Raw genomic sequence first — 16,123 nt, forward strand, 5'->3', positions numbered from 1 at the left:
TGCTCGGCGTGGCGGATCGGTGCCTCCCCAAGTCCTGCCCTGTTTATTTATTTGGTTAACCCCTCCACCGCCACACGCACACCCCAGGCTGGATTCCTGCTTGTGCTGCTCTCACACCTCCTGGGCAGCTCCCGCCATCGAGCACCCTTGGGCTGTGGGGGCACCGGTGTGGGTCGTCCCTGCGCGGGTCCCCCCACGCGTGGGTCAGGGTGACCGCTGAGCGTGGGGCAGCTGGGGAAGCAGATGTGGGCAGAGCAGGCCACTGCTGACAGTTTCCCTGGCAGAAGTCCTGCTCGGGGCTTGTGCCAAGCCCCCGCACTGGATGCTCATGGGCGCTGCCCCCCCCGCAGCTGGGACCTTGATTTCCTGGGGTGCTCGGCTGACCCCCACCTGTGCCTCCCGGTATAGGCTGTGCTGAGTTTTCCTGCAAATCCTTTTGTACTTTCAAAATCTGGCCCTGGGTGTGCTGCCCCAGATGTGAAGCCTTGCTCGCTCCACTCCGCTTTGCTTTGGCTTTCCCTGTTCGTCTTTGCCGTCCTGGCTGTAATACACTTCTGCCTCCAGATAAAATGGGGATTTTCTGCCCTTGGTCCATCTGGGCAATGCAGTTGCTTCCAGATAAGGATCCGTCCCTACTGGAGGTGTATCGGCTCGGTTGATAAATGGCTTTTGTCTCAGCAGCAGGGAGGGACGTGATCGCAGCGTTAAGCCGAAATTGAGAAGAGGGGCTTAGAGGCTGTTAGAACCTCTCCGGCACTGCAAACGGAGAGCTGGGCTGGGGGCCGGGGAAGGTGGCAGCAGGGGAGGAGCGCGCCTGTACGGGATGTTGTCAGGGCAGAGAAGAAGGGAGGGATTCAAACGTAAACCTGGAAATATTTTGGCTTCCCTGTTTTTGTTGCTCGCTCCGAGCCGTTCTCGTACCTGCAACGGGGAGTTCTCAGCAATTGCCAGCAAGGCTTGTTGTGGGGCTGGAAGGAGGTGCCTTGCTTTTAATGCAGGTGGAGTGGATACTTTGCTTTTTTACACAGAAATCCTACGATTCCCAGCCCTTGGTTACTGGGAATGGAGGGATATTAGGAGTGACTGTGGGTTTATCATGGCAGCAGCTGAGGTTTCCTTCTTTGTGGCCCAGACAGCTGTGCCGAGTTGGATGTGCACATGAATGCTCACAGGGCTGGGCAGCCATAAAAACTTCCTAACCTGGGGGCTCTGCTCAGTCTCTGCACCAACCTGCTGTCCCTGGAGAGCTGGACTGTGGTGCTGGATCAGGCCCCAGTGACAGTGAGTTTTGCGGTCTCTCATGTGGCTCCCTGATGGGCACATCCCATAAAGCAGCCACGGGCTCTGGCAGGGTGGTGCACACCCCGTGTGAGCCCCTCCTCAGCCCATCAGTCCTTCATGGAACCCCCCGGCCCAGCCCTGCAGCTCCCAAGGGATGACCCTTCCTGGGACAGCAAAGAAGAGTCAAAGACGAAGGGGTTTGGTCCATCTGGATAGATTTGGTTTGGCTTGATTTGCTTTTCCTATCGGAGCAGACACCAAACTTGGAATAAGGGCGAGTGTAGGAACCCAGGACCCAAAAAAACATTGGGGTCGCATGTGGCTTGGAGGGGGCCAGGGTAAACTCGGGGCTGCTGCAGGCCAGGAGTGGTTGTGCTGGGGTGACAGAGAAGTGCTTTTGGGGAGGATGGGGGATGCTCAGAGATGCAGGCTGTGGTGGGGCAGGTGTGGGGGTGCCCTGGCCTTTTTCTGGTTGTCCTGGCAAATCCTGTCTTGATGCTGCAGATCAGGAGCAAGCTGTGCAGGCAGGGCCTTGCCGGGCTGTGCACGGCACCCGGAACGCACTTGTAAGAGGAGAGCCCCTAAATGCCTTTAAAAAGCTTTGTACCCTGCACTTGGCAACTACTGGAATGAAAAGAAGAGGATATTTATTCCCTTGTCCGTGAGCTCTCAAAATAACAGGGCGTTCGATTGTAGCCTCAAGATTGCTTTGCACTCAAGTGCAGCCCGGCTGAGTAAATCACTGCTTCACCAGCTGAAATTCCTGCAGCAAGGGGGAGAATTGAATTATGGCCAACTGCAAAACCAGATGCCATCCCCTTGATGAAGTCATCGGGCTCTGACTGCGGAGAACAAGCTGGCTCCTACACACACGCAGCCCTCGTAGGCGCAGACTGAGCTGCTCTGTCTAATGGCCTGGCCGTGGTGTGGGGCAGCTGGAGGCTGGCGTCCCTGCCGGTGGGAGAACAGTAAGTCCTTCAGGGTGGGGCACCAGAAGGGTGTCAAGTCCCACTTTCCGCTGCATGAGCATCCAGGGGAGTTTGGCCGTTTAATTCCCAGCAAGCAGAGCTATCCCTGCGTATATAGGGATTTTATGGGTCAGGCGGAGAGCAAACTTCGCTTGAGCCCAGAGTGTTTTCTCCTCCCTCGGTTTCCTCTCCTTCCTGGACAGCTGTTGACTTTGGTCCCCAAAGCCCTAGCAATGATCTATGGCGTTTTGGTTTTCGGACAAGCTACCTTTTTTTTTTTCTTGCCATGTGACACACTCCAGCTGGCCCTTTCTGAGATGATGAGGACATGTGGCAGGATGTTTTAGGGACAGATCCTGGCTCTGGGCTTTGCCAGCCCACAGTGATGCCAGAGCCTCCCTGTACTGGGGATGGATGGGTGGGGAACAGCAGGACTGGAGAGGTGGGTTCCAGTTTTACAAAGTTACTGTTTCTCCTAAAATTAAAACCTGAGCCCAGGGGGGCCATCAGACAGACTCGTTTAGAAATAAATAAGCTCTGAAGGTCTGTGGCTGTGAAGGAGGGACGGGTACTGTGTCTTCCATGGCGCAGGAGCGATGGGGAGCGTGTCTGGTGCCGGGTGGGAGCCCAGCCTGCAGGAGGGGATCCACTAGATCCCCTGTGTCCCCGGGTGCGGCTGCAGCATCAGTTGGGTGCCAATGTGGGTTTTCGGTGGGCTCATGGGGCTGCTGCCTGCCAGCCAGGCAGCTGCCACCCCACACCCTGCGCGCAAACCAACGCCTCCGATTGAGATGCCGCAATTTTTTGGCAGGCGTTTAATTGTATAAATTTGCCTCATCCAGATTTATGTGCTCCGGGCTTTTCTCCATCTCCTCGTTTTTGTGTCTCATTTACCTCTGTGTTTGAAGGGTTGAAATTTCACAAGAGCACGGCAAGGATGATTATTCCTAGAGGGAATCCACACCTGTGAGCAGAAAGCATTTCCCTGCCAGCCCCACTGCGGCCCAGGCGAGGGGGAGGAGGGCGAGGGACCTGCTGCCACACCTGGGGGGCCCCCGGGCGCTGGTGGGTGGCAGCCGAGCCTTCAAAGGCACCCTGAGAAAACAGCTTCAGCATGGCGAGAGTGATGTCTGCTGGAAACTCGAAACACTTGGCGATGGGGGTGGCTGCCAAAGATGACCTTGTCCGGGTACTGCTACTTCAGAAGGATGGGGACATGGGTGGTGTTGGCTGGGGGAGGAAGCTGAGGGCGACGCTTCATGCAGGGGTTGAGAGAGCAAATCCATCTCTCTTCCCACTGGACTCGTCTTGGGTGAAACCCTTCACATCCTCAGTGTCTTCATCTGTAAAATGGACCGTTCCCCTCAAGGAGATTTGCCAGCTCTTGAGAACTGTTGGTGAAAAGTGGCTGGGTGCTCCCCAGCTGGGAAAGTCAGGTGTGTGCAGCTCCAGCACAGCTTTCCAGCCCGCGGCATGCCGTGGCAGGGAGCCAGCTTCATTAGCGCCCTTCTGCAGATGGAGGATCAGAGATCGCTTCCCTCCCTCCTCGTCCGCCATCCACCAGCTCATGGTGGAGCAAAACCTGCATCCTCTGAACCATCCACCAGAGCTGCTTCCAAGGAGGAGGTGAAAGCTCAGTGGTTGCAGCAAAGCCAACGCTGAAGCCGGAATCCCAGGATGGAAGTTTTAAAAACAAATTCTGTGACTGTTGCTGCTTTGGCTCTAAACTCCTGGTTCCTCCTTTCAGCCCATCGTGCCTCCTGTACTTCTCACTCAAGATTTGCCAGTAATTCTCCGAGCAGCATCGCCTGCTGCTCGTGGCCCCAGCTACCAGCTCCATGGGTGATGTGCCTCCAGTGGTGTCTGCTCGCCCTTCTCCCTCTGTGGGGATGTCAGGGTGAGCCTGGCCGCGGGGGCTGGGGAGAGATGCATTCGCACTCGCTGAGCATGCCGGGTCAATGGTAAGCTGACTCTCCCAGCCAGAAGAGCTGACTAAGTGACAGGAACGATCAAGGGCTCCTTCGGCAGCATCCAACGGTTCGTGCCGTAGCCGGTGAAGACACTGACTCTGCTTTTTTCCTGCCTGTGCTTGCCCCGTGTCTCCGCAACGCCCGGAGAGGAGAGATGGGGGGCCATGAACTCGGCGCTGAGGACAAAGGGGAATTGGCTGTGGCAGGTCCTCCAGATGCTTTAGTGATTGACACACGTTGAAACGAGAAAACTCCTTCTGCGTCCTTCTTCTGATTTAAACGAACTGGAGAAAGCCTTTCCCCAGCATCCTCTTGAAGCCAGACAAAGACTGGGTTAAAAGAAACTGCATGGACTGAGGTGTGTGCTCGGCTACATCTAGAGTCACTCTATCAGTGCTTCCTTTGCCTAGATTTAGTGCATCTGCTGCTTTTGCCAGTGTAAAAGAGCACAAAACCCAGGCCCCAGGGTGGAAGGTGGCCCCTCGGAGCCAACCTCGCCATGCACGCCCTTGCAAAATATGAGCTCCAGCGCTTTAAGAGAGTCAGGTTTATTTTTCTCCTTCAGTTCCCTCCTCCCAGTCCTCCTCCCCCCACTTCAGTGCAACTGAAACCTGATCTAATCCCTTTGCACATGGGTAATTTATTGGTCTATTGGGCTTTTCTTGATGGCAAATTGCATTGTCTTTCTTCCTGGGTTGAGGCTTTGGAGCAGTTTGCTGCATTCCTGCAGCTCTTTTCTCAGGGCTGATCTTTCACACCCCCTCTGAGCACAGTCAAATCAGTTTTATTGGGCCTCTTTGTTATGCAAACAAGGCAATAATAACCAGGCTATTATTCTGCAAGATTGTGCTTGATTAACAGTTCAAAGGAGGTCGCTGGAAGAGCCCGGCGCTGCCATCGAGCACAAATCCTTTCACGAAGCTTGGGTCAGGTGGCCTTTGGGTCTTCCTCGCCCCACGGTGCCCTGTGGGGCTGCGGGAGAGCTGCCCCTGCCCGTGACACCCCATCCATCAGGGCTGCGGACACACCGATGGGCTCGTTTCCCTCCCTGACAATGATGAGGCGCTGGTTGATGTGTGTCGTAAAATAGAATCATAAAATAGTTTGGGTTGGAAGGGACCTTTTAAAGGTCACCTAGTCCAACCCTCCACACAGTGAGTGGGGACATTTTCAACTAGACCAGGTCGCTCACATCCCCGTCCAACGCGATCTTGAATGTTTCCAGGGATGGGGCATCTGGCACCTCTCTGGGCAGCCTATTCCTGTGTTTCACCACCCTCGTCGTAAAAAAATTCTTACATCTAGTCTCATGGCCCACGCTGCGATGTGGGACCAGCATGGCTGGCGTGTGGCGTGGCTCATGTGGACTCCTCTGCCGGGACAGGGACAGCGTGAGGGGCGGGATGCAAAGGGCTGATGCTGTTCATCCCCTCCAGTTTTGCTTTGGACTTGAAACCTTGCTGGAAGGGATCCCATCAGCCACATTTTTGACTATCAGTGTGATTTTTTTTTTTTTAGTTTTAATTTTGGGGACATTTTGGTGCTGGTGGTGATTACTGTCCACCCAGGAGCTGAGCAGTCCACATCTCCTTGAAGCTGGTAGATGTTGCTGGTATTTAGCACCTCCGAGAATCGTGCCTTTCCTATTGAGTTGTCAGCATAAATATGTTTATTTAGATTACTTAAATAAATATGTGTTTAGGAGCCTAAGTCTAGGTGCTCAGATCTGAGGCCAAAGGTAATTACGTTTTACTGTGTTCTCCAAGAAAGCCCTTTACTGCATGTGTGAGGCTTGCACATCTCCACTTCAATCCATATATTTGGAAAGATGCGGGATGATGTATTTGCATCACATGTGGGTGATGAAATACTTTCCAGCCTGTTAGTAACCAAGAGAATATTAAACAACATCTCTTAGGAGTGAACGCTTTAAAATTAACAGGTCTAGTTAACATGCACCCAAGAGTCTTAAAAGAATTGTCTTTTGCTTACTGAAATTAATTTCCAGCAACTCTCGTTGCTAGAGAAATTACAGGAGAACAGATGAATTGTTGATTTGGTGCTTCTGAAAGCACTTGATTTGGGTAAATGAAATCCAGGTAACCTGACACCAGCTGAAGGGGAAAATAGGGGACACTGATAATTAAAAGGCTGTTAAAGTTAGATGTGTGCGTGTAATATGTTTGAACACTTAATTTAACAGTGTGTAACACAATGTCCCGACGATGAGGGCAGAGCAGCAGGACCTGGGTCGTGTGATACCCCGGGCCCGTGAGCGTGTGTTCGGTGGACACACATGGGATGTTGCTGGATGGAGGACCGGTGCTTTGCAAACTGGGAGCTCTGGAGAAGGTCGCAGCCAAGCAGCACATCTCGGTGCCCGCTGCAGTGCAGTGCCCCGGCGAAACGGGTGACTGGTGAGCGTGTCCCGCATCGGCATGGTCCGACTGGGTGGTAGGTTTTGCAGGAAACAAGCCTGCCGGGGGAAGGGCTGATGGTGAGGCTGGCAAACACCTTCCAGTGAGAACTTAAAAGTGCAAACCGTTTAGCTTATCTAGAGGATTGACAAGTGACTTGATTGCAGTGTGTAAATATCTTTGTGGGAAACATACAGCTTACTAACGGACCTTTTACTGCTTTGGAGAAAATTGCTGGTTCTTTTTATGTCATTACAATGAAGTCAGATAAAATCCACTTATAACCAAGACCCGCGTTTTGTAAAGGTGATAAACTCCTGAAACAGCCTGCCGAGGAGAGGGGTGGCTTTTCAGACTGCTCAGGCTGCAGAAGTCCTCATGGGAGGTATACCTGAACAAATGTGGGGCACCGGCCTGCGGGCGGGGGAGCTGGCTTAGTCCAGGTGATTTAACAATTTCTTCTGGCTTTAAATATTCTGAAACTGTTAGTTCCAAGGTAGTAAAGAAAATTTTGTGCCTGGTTTGAGTGACACCAAGACCTTGAAGGGGGAAGTTGGGAGGTGGCTGGGCTACCAGGGGTTGAAGTCACTTGTCCCTGGTATGAAGGACCCTTTGTGACGGACAAGGGTGTTGGCATCACCCACCCGCAGGGGTGTCTCACAGATCCCAGGAGAGCATTGCTGGGTTCCTGCTTGAGAGGGATTTGTTTCCGTGCTAAGTCATCTGTGGTTGAAAAACAGATCCATTGCGAGTCGATGGAAAATAGATTATGCGAAATTGAATAAACATCGTTTCTTGGCCCGGGTACAAATGGGCCTGCGCTGCTGTGCCAAAGCTGCTGCTAGAGGGGACGAGGCGAGGCGTGCATGTCGGGGGGAGGAGAGGGTCGTGTTTGCTCTCCTCCGCAGCCTTTATCAGCCCTGGTCCCTCCCCAGCAGGGCCAGGGGTTTGCCAAACCGGGTGGCCACCGGTGTGGTCAGACACGTTGATGAGAAAGCCCAAGCGTGAGGGGCCGGGGAGGGCGTGTGGCCCCGCTCGCACATCGCCGCTGCGGCACCTGGCTTTGGAAATGTGGCCTTATATGGGGCCCTGAGCGAAACAGCAAAAAGGGGACGGGTGCCAAAACTGGAGCGATAACATCTTAAAGAAGAACGCTCCCCCTTCAGGCCCAGGGAGGAAGGCGATGGGCTTCCCTGCCCTCAGCTTTGTTGGTTTGGTGTTTTGTGGTTTGTTTTTTTTTTAATTCAGACCTTATAAAGTCATGTGCGACCCTGGGGTGATGCAGCAGGGAGGGATGGAGTGTCATGGAGTGTGGGGGGACCGTTTTGCGGCAGCCTGCTGTGTCCGTAGGCTGCCACAGCTCTCGCCTGCATCTCCTGATCCAAGCAAACAAAGCTCGTTCTTAAAGAGCAATAGGCTGTGGCTTTATTCTTATTAAAAAGTTGCATCCACATAGCAGCTGAAGGGCTACAGCAGCCAGAATGCTGCAGCCTGGACCCTGCTGGGGTGTCTCTGGACAGGCCACTTCGCACAGTGCCTCCCGGTGCCTTACTGAGCTGTCGGGTGAAGTGGGGTGTGCGGGTCCTGCGTGTCCAGGGATGTGTCCTCCAGCTCCTCCCCGGGCTGTGCTGGCAAGTCTGTCTGCAGTGACAGTGCATTAGGCCACATGCAACCTCGAGGCATCCTCAAGCTGTACATTAGCATAACTACTAGGAGAGCAGTGATTTTAATTGCCTGATGCCACAGCTGTTTGGGATAACCGGCAGTGGTGGCACTGGTCACAATTTCTGCGTGTATTTTTTTTTGACTCCCGGCCTCCCCCCAGGAGGGTCCTGGGGGATCTGCAAAGCTATGCTTGCAGTCTCTTGTCAGAGGGAGTGAGGTGCAATTTCCTTATTTTCCACCCTGATCAACCCACAACTGCACCACGAGCATCTTGCCCCAAAACGCCACTGCTTGCATTCCTCATGCCAGCAGACTCGCTTTGGTGGAAAATCACATTCTTGGGGCGGGAAAGAAAGGGATATGAAATAATAAATATTTTTAAATTTGACCTGTACATGCAGGAGGCTTAGCAGAAATATGAGCCCATGTCCCAGGTTAAAAGCTTCTTATCAAGTTACCTCTGGTCAGTGATGAGTTAAAGACTTTCCACAGTCTTCTTGCAGGTTTAAATGGGATGCTGCCAAGATGAAACAGCTCCTGGGTTCTCAGTGTTGTTGCTAGCATCTGAGTTTATTAAACATGAATTTTAAAACTGTGAGGAACCTGTCACCATTTCCTATTTGCACTTCACTCTTCTTGGAAAGGGAGAGGACGCAAGCTTGTTTCTTAAAGCTGGACTGCTTAGTGTTTTATAGCCTCAGTCTCCCTTTCTGATTTTCCAGCACCAACTATGTTTAGGTTTCCAGCACTGCAGTGTTTAAAACTAAAACATACTGTTTTCCCTGAAACAATACTGGGTTTTGTAACTTTCTTTTTAAACAAATCTGAAAGGGTTTTGGCACAGATGCCTTACCAGCCTACTTCTAAACAAACCCTGAGACAGCAGTATACGTGTATGCCTGCAAGAGGCACCACGAAAGCATCTGGAAATGGTGGGGCTTTTCTTCTCATCCTTCTGCTGCCTTTTGTGCCTGAGCCCATCCTGTCTCCAAGCCCTCTGAGGGACTCGATTAAGAGGAGAGGAAGGAAAACGCCATGAATTTTAAGCGGTGTGAGCCTGGGTTCACCCAGCAAGGCTCCAAACTGGCACAGCAGAGCAGTGTCCGTGCGATGTTCAGCGATGGCCATGTGCTTTTTGCACAGCTGCTTTCAAGTCTGCTCCAGGGAAGCCACGCTGCCCCAGGGAGCAGACGCTGGGGGGGGGAAAAAACAGGATCTGAATTTTCTTTGCCTTCTTCTGCCTTGCCAGCAAGCACCGAGGCTCCGGCTGAGCGCGGCAAAGGTCCTGCTGCCTTTGGCTTCGCCTCTGCGTGGGCAATGCGAGGCGGGGGCTCCGCTGGCATCCCCGCACCCTGCTGCGCCGGTTTTTCTCCTCCACCTCTTGTTCTCTCTCAGCGGGCCGTGGTGGGGAACTGGCTCCTGGGGCTGGGCTGAGCCACACAGCAGTTAAGAAAGAGGTTTTTTTGGCTCCTGCTTTTTTTCTGGAGGCACAGGGATACTGTCAGGCACTGTTCCCAGCGCCGCTGCAGCCATGAGGATGGTGGGGTGGCCGCGGGCTCTGGTGCAGGGTTGGTCACGGCACAGATCCTGCTCTAAGCTCGGCACGGTGACGTGGGGCTGGGGCACAGCAGTCATGCCGGGGCTGGGTTTCCCCGTGCCTGTAAAGGAGGAAATGGAAGGCAGACAAATTTTTTGCCCTCATGGAGCTCAGTCTGGACGCAACGCACAATAATTCATGCAGCACAGAGCTTTGAACGTCAAACCCGAAAAGGACATTAAAAACCCCATTGCATCTCCCCCCACATTAATGATCCCGCCAAATCCCCGCTAATGAATACATCCCATTCTTCCCCACCCTGTTTTTTCCCTCCAGGAGCATTCATCTAAAAGTTGAATGTTGTTTCTCTTCTTGGCTTAAATTGAGGCAGATCCTGTTGGTTTCTTTGGCTTTGATGCATGAGAGTTGGGTCATGTGAGAGTGTCACGTCTGGTGAGAGAGGTCTTGTCATGTGGTAGAGCCAATGTCATGAGTTTGGGCTGTGGGAGGAGGACACCAGCCTCTTGCTGGGGGTAGAGTTGTCCGTCCCAGTCGCAGGCATGCAAGCACTGACCACCTTGTCTTCTTCCCCTCCTGCAGTGACATCTCCATGCAAGATCCTCAAGTGCAACTCTGAGTTCTGGGCAGCCACATCGGGCTCCCACCACCTGGGCACGGAAGAAGCGCCCGAATTCTGCACGGCGCTGCGCGCCTACGCGCACTGCACCCGCCGCACCGCCCGCACTTGCAGGGGCGACCTGGCCTACCACTCCGCCGCGCATGGCATAGACGATCTCATGGCGCAACACAACTGCTCCAAGGATGGCCCCACGTCCCAGCCCCGCCTCCGGACATTGCCCCCCGGGGACAGCCAGGAGCGCTCCGATAGCCCCGAAATCTGCCACTATGAGAAGAGTTTTCACAAACACTCAGCCGCCCCCAACTATACCCACTGCGGGCTCTTCGGGGACCCGCACCTCAGGACTTTCACAGACACTTTCCAAACCTGCAAGGTGCAAGGGGCTTGGCCGCTGATAGACAATAACTACCTGAACGTCCAGGTCACCAACACGCCAGTGTTGCCTGGCTCCACGGCCACCGCCACCAGCAAGGTGAGCCTCGGGCACGTCCCCATGAGCAGAGGTGGGCAAGGGCAAAGGTGCTTCTGAACAGCCTTTCTTTCCACCATCTCTCCATACCATTTGCCCATCTCCTTGGGGAGGTTAATACCGGGTGGGCACTCCTCTGGATTTTGAGTGTTTGGCCCTAAATATCAGATGCCCATCCTTTCTTTGACCCCTTCTTCACTTAAATGGCCTGTGGTTTCCTCCTGAGCACGTCCAGCCCCATCATGATGAGCAGGCTGAGATGCTGCATCCCCCACCACGGCCAAAGTGGGGGATTTTAAATTAAGAGGGCTCCCCCCTGGGGGACTCCAGGTTGCTGTGAACAAGCAGACCAGGAATGATTGTAGCACCTTCTGGGGGACACCCAAGGGCCAAGCAAACCCAGGACTGCCTTCCAGGGAGGCTCCAGCTTGCAGGGAAAAAGCCCAGAGGGAGCTGAGCTCCTTACACTACCTTCCCCTCTGCCCAGGCTTGTAATTGTCTCTGTGGTTTGCAGCCAAGTCAAGGCATTTTGTGGAGCATAGTCTGTTCTGGAGGTGCTTTGACAGCCTAAATAAACACCCTGGAGGTACAAGGCAAACACTGAGAAAACCCAAGCGAAAATGTTGCCGTGATACAGCAGGACTTGTGTGGCATGACCTCAGCTTCAGGAGAGACCTGTAGCTGATGAACTGTTATGTTGCTTCATGGTGTGCAAGCTCTAAAAGTAACAGGCTATTTTTTGTGCCAGAAAAAAAGGGAGGCTTAGCAGGAGGCATCCTCTTACTTTTGGAAAATGTCCTGCCATGTCTGGGAGTTCTGCTTCTCCCTGCTTGTGGGAAGATACACATGTAGGACAGGGATTGTGTCTGAGATCTGAATGTCCCCCTTTTTAGCCTGAGCTGGAGCTGGCATTTTGGTTTTAACCTGTCCCTAATAAACCACCTTAAAGACACTTACCTATCAAAAGGCATCAGAACCTGCTGAAGCTTGCAAGGAAGTCTGGCTTGAGGAAGGTGGTCCTTAAGAACCCCAGGGACCTGCAATTTCTAGTCTGGATCCCAGGATCACCATCTTAATTGAGCTTTTTCACCCGTTATCTGCCTTACGGGCTTGTGGTGAGGAGGGATTAGTCATGAGATCTGCAGCATGAACTGTGGAAAGCATTACTGGGTTACTGCTCGAGGACCATGTGCTCTTGGAAAGGATGGGAGCCTCTGGGTCCATGGGGCTCTTTGTGTTTTTGCATGATGTTCTGTGGTCTGCCCAGAGGCAGGGCTGGACCCAGAGGAGGTAGCAGGAGGTCCACACGAGGTCTAGTACAGCCTGAAACCGAGGCGATAGCAAGAGCTGTCGCAGGGCTGGGAGCATCTGGACAATCGGCGGCGGAGTGGGTGGGAGGGAGGGACCTTGCCAGGGCTCTGGACAGCTCTGTGCTCCTCACCAGCACCACTGTGCTCAGCCCAGTCCCTACAGAGCCTCAGTTTTTCCCTTCATACTCAGCCCTCAGGCATACCCGCCCTGTAGCTGCTGGAGCTGTTTCTCCTCCAGCCCTGCCCCACTCTGGCCATGTCTCAGTCTGCCCCTTCATGGTGGCCACGTGGCCAGAGGTCCCCCTGCTCCTCCCTCATGGAAAGAGGTGCAAGAAGAAGAGCAAGTCTGCAGGAGGTGAAAGAGGAAGCGTAGTTTGCATGGGGAGAAACACCAGTTGCTCTCCCTCCCATCCAAACTCTTCCTCCCCCTCCTCCTCCTCAAGCCTTCCCCCCAGAGCCAGGTCAGCAAGGGAGGAGCAAGTGCTGAGGTCCTTCCTCCAGCGAGGGACCCATGTTTGAGCCCAGCCAAGGCTGGGGAGCCGTGTTGGGCTCAGTCTACGCCCATATCACCCCTAGAAGGGCCTGCCCACCCAAACATGCTAAACACGGTGTGTCTGCATGGTTGAGGTGGAGCACGATGTGTTCTGGAGCCCAAGAAGACTTGGTCCGTGAGTGGCCAGGAAAGGGAAGAGGCCCAGCCTTTGGGATGTAAATGTCATGGGAGCCAGAGGAGAGGCTCCACCACCTCTGAGAAAGCCAGGGCTCATACCCCTCTGCCATCTGCCAGGCCCTGGAGGCAAGACAGTGCTGCGTGCACAGGCATGTCGCCACAGGCCTGTGAGTAGTGATACTCCACCCAGCTCCAGCTACAAGGGAGCTCCTGTGTTGGGCCTGGAGATAACAGCGCAGGTCCAGGTGGTATGTTCAGTCCAGCCTCTGGGTCTTGAGTCCATACATGGTGTCCTCACCCCCGTGCTGAAGCAGGATGACCATGTCTGGGTGCCTACAAGTTGGGCAATTCCTTAGGATGAAGCTCCTGGCCGAGCTGAGCAGACAGGTCCCCCAGCTCTCCTGGTGGCGGCCATGTGCTCTCAGGTGGTCGTGGCTGGTTGTAAACCTGTTTCTCTTTCCTCCCCATAGCTCACCATCATCTTCAAGAGCTTCCAGGAGTGTGTGGACCAGAAAGTGTACCAGGCAGAGATGGACGAGCTCCCTGCTGCCTTTGCTGATGGCTCCAAGAACGGTGGGGACAAACACGGAGCCAACAGCCTGAAGATCACCGAGAAGGTGTCGGGCCAGCACATCGAGATCCAGGCGAAGTACATTGGCACCACCATCGTGGTGAGGCAGGTGGGCCGGTACCTCACCTTCGCCGTGCGCATGCCGGAGGAGGTGGTCAATGCCGTGGAGGACCGGGACAGTCAGGGCCTCTACCTGTGCCTCCGCGGTTGTCCGCTCAACCAACAGATTGACTTCCAGACCATCCGCTCGGCTCAGGCCACAGAGGGTCGTGCTCGTAGGAAGGGACCCAGCCTGCCAGCCTCCCCCGAGGCCTTCACGTACGAAACGGCCACGGCCAAATGCAGGGAAAAGCTGCCCGTGGAGGACCTCTACTTTCAGTCCTGCGTCTTCGACCTCCTCACCACAGGGGACGTCAACTTCATGCTGGCTGCTTACTATGCCTTTGAGGACGTGAAGATGCTTCACTCCAACAAAGACAAGCTGCACCTCTATGAACGGACACGGGACCTGGCCCCGGGCAACATGGCTCCCTCAGGGACCCCCCCTGCCCTCTGGGTAGCACTGCTGTGTTTGAGTCAGAGTTGGTTGTGTTTGTTATAGAGGCTTGCTCCTTCACATCATGGAGAGTGGGGAATGGGGAGCAGGAGGGAACCAGGGAGGAGATGGCAGTGCTGGACAATGGGAGGTTGGATGTCAGAGCTGCGTGGCTTGTCCTCAAACATCAGCCCCTCTCTTTTCGCACCAGGTCCTCCACCTTCCCAGTTCTTGCCTGGGAGGAACGTGCTGCCAGTGGGACCAGTCAGGAGTTTTTGCTGGACTGTACCTTGTCTGGACCTTCCTCACCTCCTGCTCTCCTCCTCCTCCTCCCAGTAGTGTGGGTCCTGAGGAGACCCCACCTCCTTGTAGCGCTTCCCCCAGGTCCCCAAAAATGCACATGGTGAGTGTGACATTGGTGTGCATGAACGTGGCTTTGTCCTTGGAGAGCAGAAGGGCACCGACCAGTGAGACAGGGCCGAGCCTGGCCAGCACAACAGGGCTGGGCTCTCTGCTCAGCAGGGCCGTGCTCTGCTTTTTGGGCATGTCCCACTCTTCCCACAGTCCCGTTGTTGCAGGAAGTGGTGCAAGGGGCCAAAGTGGGGAATGGTCCCACGCTTGCCTGGCCACTGGTGCCAGGCGTCTTCTGGGTGGAAGGAGGACACGTTCCTCAAGCCTCGGCTTGCACTTGCTGTGGTTCAAAGGGCATCTTCTATTTTAGCCAGTTCATTCGGCTGATTCACTCAGTAGTTTTATTTCTGGCTCCCTTGTCTCTGCCCGGACCCACTGAGGACTCTTGAAGGCAACGGGAGAAACATGGCCAGTATTCAAGCGGTTTCTGCAACTTCTGCCCAGCGTTGGATGAGTTCCTTGCACCATTTGCTCTCCAGTCCCCTAAAACTGGCAGCGGGGAGGCTGCTCGATGGGAGACCTGATCTGCACCTCCCTCCAGCCCTGCACCCACTCGTCTGCCCGTGGCTCGGCCGGGCCCTGGGATGGAGCAGGAGCGTCGCGCTCTGTTTGTTTGCTGCTAGGTCTCTGCTCCGCTCCTCATCCTGGGGCCGCGACTTGCAACCCCATTGCAGACCAGTTGCACCTTAAGCCCTTCTGGGCTTGAATCGGAAATGGGGCAATGTTACAAATCCAGCCAGGAGATGGGATGCAGCAGAGGACCCCCCCCAACTGCCTCCAAATGTCTGTTCCCTGCCTCGAAACCATCAGTAGTCTTCCCCCACCACATAGTGCTGCCCATCTCCTTCTCTCCATGTTCCTCTGTGGTTCACCTCATCGCTTACCGAACAAACAGCAAGACCATCTTTGGTCTGCATCTTAGAGACCTCCTGATGGGCTTCCCCTCCTTTCCTCAGGGGGAGGTTCCCAGAAAGAAGCCCCAAAACATGTCACTCCTGGGGGCACCTCCTTCTCTCAAAGGAGGTCTCTGGGCATGATGAGACAAGCTAGCACCAAAAGAGGTGGGAACAGGCTGTGTTTGGCAATCTGAACTGGTGCCAAGAGGCAGCCTGGTGTAAATACTCAACGTGACTATTCATTGTGTCCTAACAGCTCTAGAGCTCCATTTGTAAAGCAGCAGAGAAATGCAAAATTGTGTTAATGGATGTAATTTATATTGTCTCTTTAATATATAGAGCCCTGGCATTGATCTCGTGTGACTGTACAGATGAAGAGATGTAATTGGTTTTTAAATGTTTAAGGAAAGAAAAGAAACAAAAAGATGTGTTTACTACTTTGCTCCTTGCTTTGTTTGCTGGTGCCCCAGGTATTCTGTTTAGGGAGGGTTTGAAATAAGGGTATCACAGTTTGGAGGCACCAAGGAGAGCAACCACTGGACTGTGGCACAGGACAGTTTAGTTTCCCAATGCACTAATTGCTCAGCCAAGCTGATTTGGACTTTTTCTTTCCTTTGTTCAAGAAAGAACCAAGTTTTTGTCTTCCCTAGAAAATCAAAGCGCAAGTTTTGAAAACTAATATTTGTCACTGGTTAAGAGGGAACATTTATTTTTTGCTGTGTTGTTTAGTCTGGAGAAGAGGAGGCTGAGGGGAGACCTCATCACCCTCTACAGCTACCCGAA

The 16,123-nt window shown here is 53.9% G+C and overlaps 1 protein-coding gene across 1 annotated transcript; it reads left to right on the forward strand.

The window, feature by feature from the left end:
• The first annotated feature begins 10,383 nt into the window (after positions 1-10,383).
• On the forward strand, positions 10,384-16,123 carry RGMA (repulsive guidance molecule BMP co-receptor a). Its single transcript, XM_026856358.1, has 2 exons — positions 10,384-10,950; positions 13,398-16,123. Exons 1-2 carry the CDS (start codon positions 10,399-10,401, stop codon positions 14,097-14,099), a joined length of 1,254 nt encoding a protein of 417 aa, XP_026712159.1. The 5' UTR covers positions 10,384-10,398; the 3' UTR covers positions 14,100-16,123.

This window comes from Athene cunicularia, assembly GCF_003259725.1.
Source record: "Athene cunicularia isolate RWA chromosome 10 unlocalized genomic scaffold, athCun1 chr10_part1, whole genome shotgun sequence".
Taxonomy (NCBI): domain Eukaryota; kingdom Metazoa; phylum Chordata; class Aves; order Strigiformes; family Strigidae; genus Athene; species Athene cunicularia.

Bases quoted from the DNA above. Each gene is read 5' to 3' on its own strand.
- RGMA (XM_026856358.1), top strand. From the start codon at position 10,399: ATGCAAGCACTGACCACCTTGTCTTCTTCCCCTCCTGCAGTGACATCT. The intron at 10,951-13,397 runs GTGAGCCTCGGG...TCCTCCCCATAG, and splicing joins CGGCCACCGCCACCAGCAAG to CTCACCATCATCTTCAAGAG.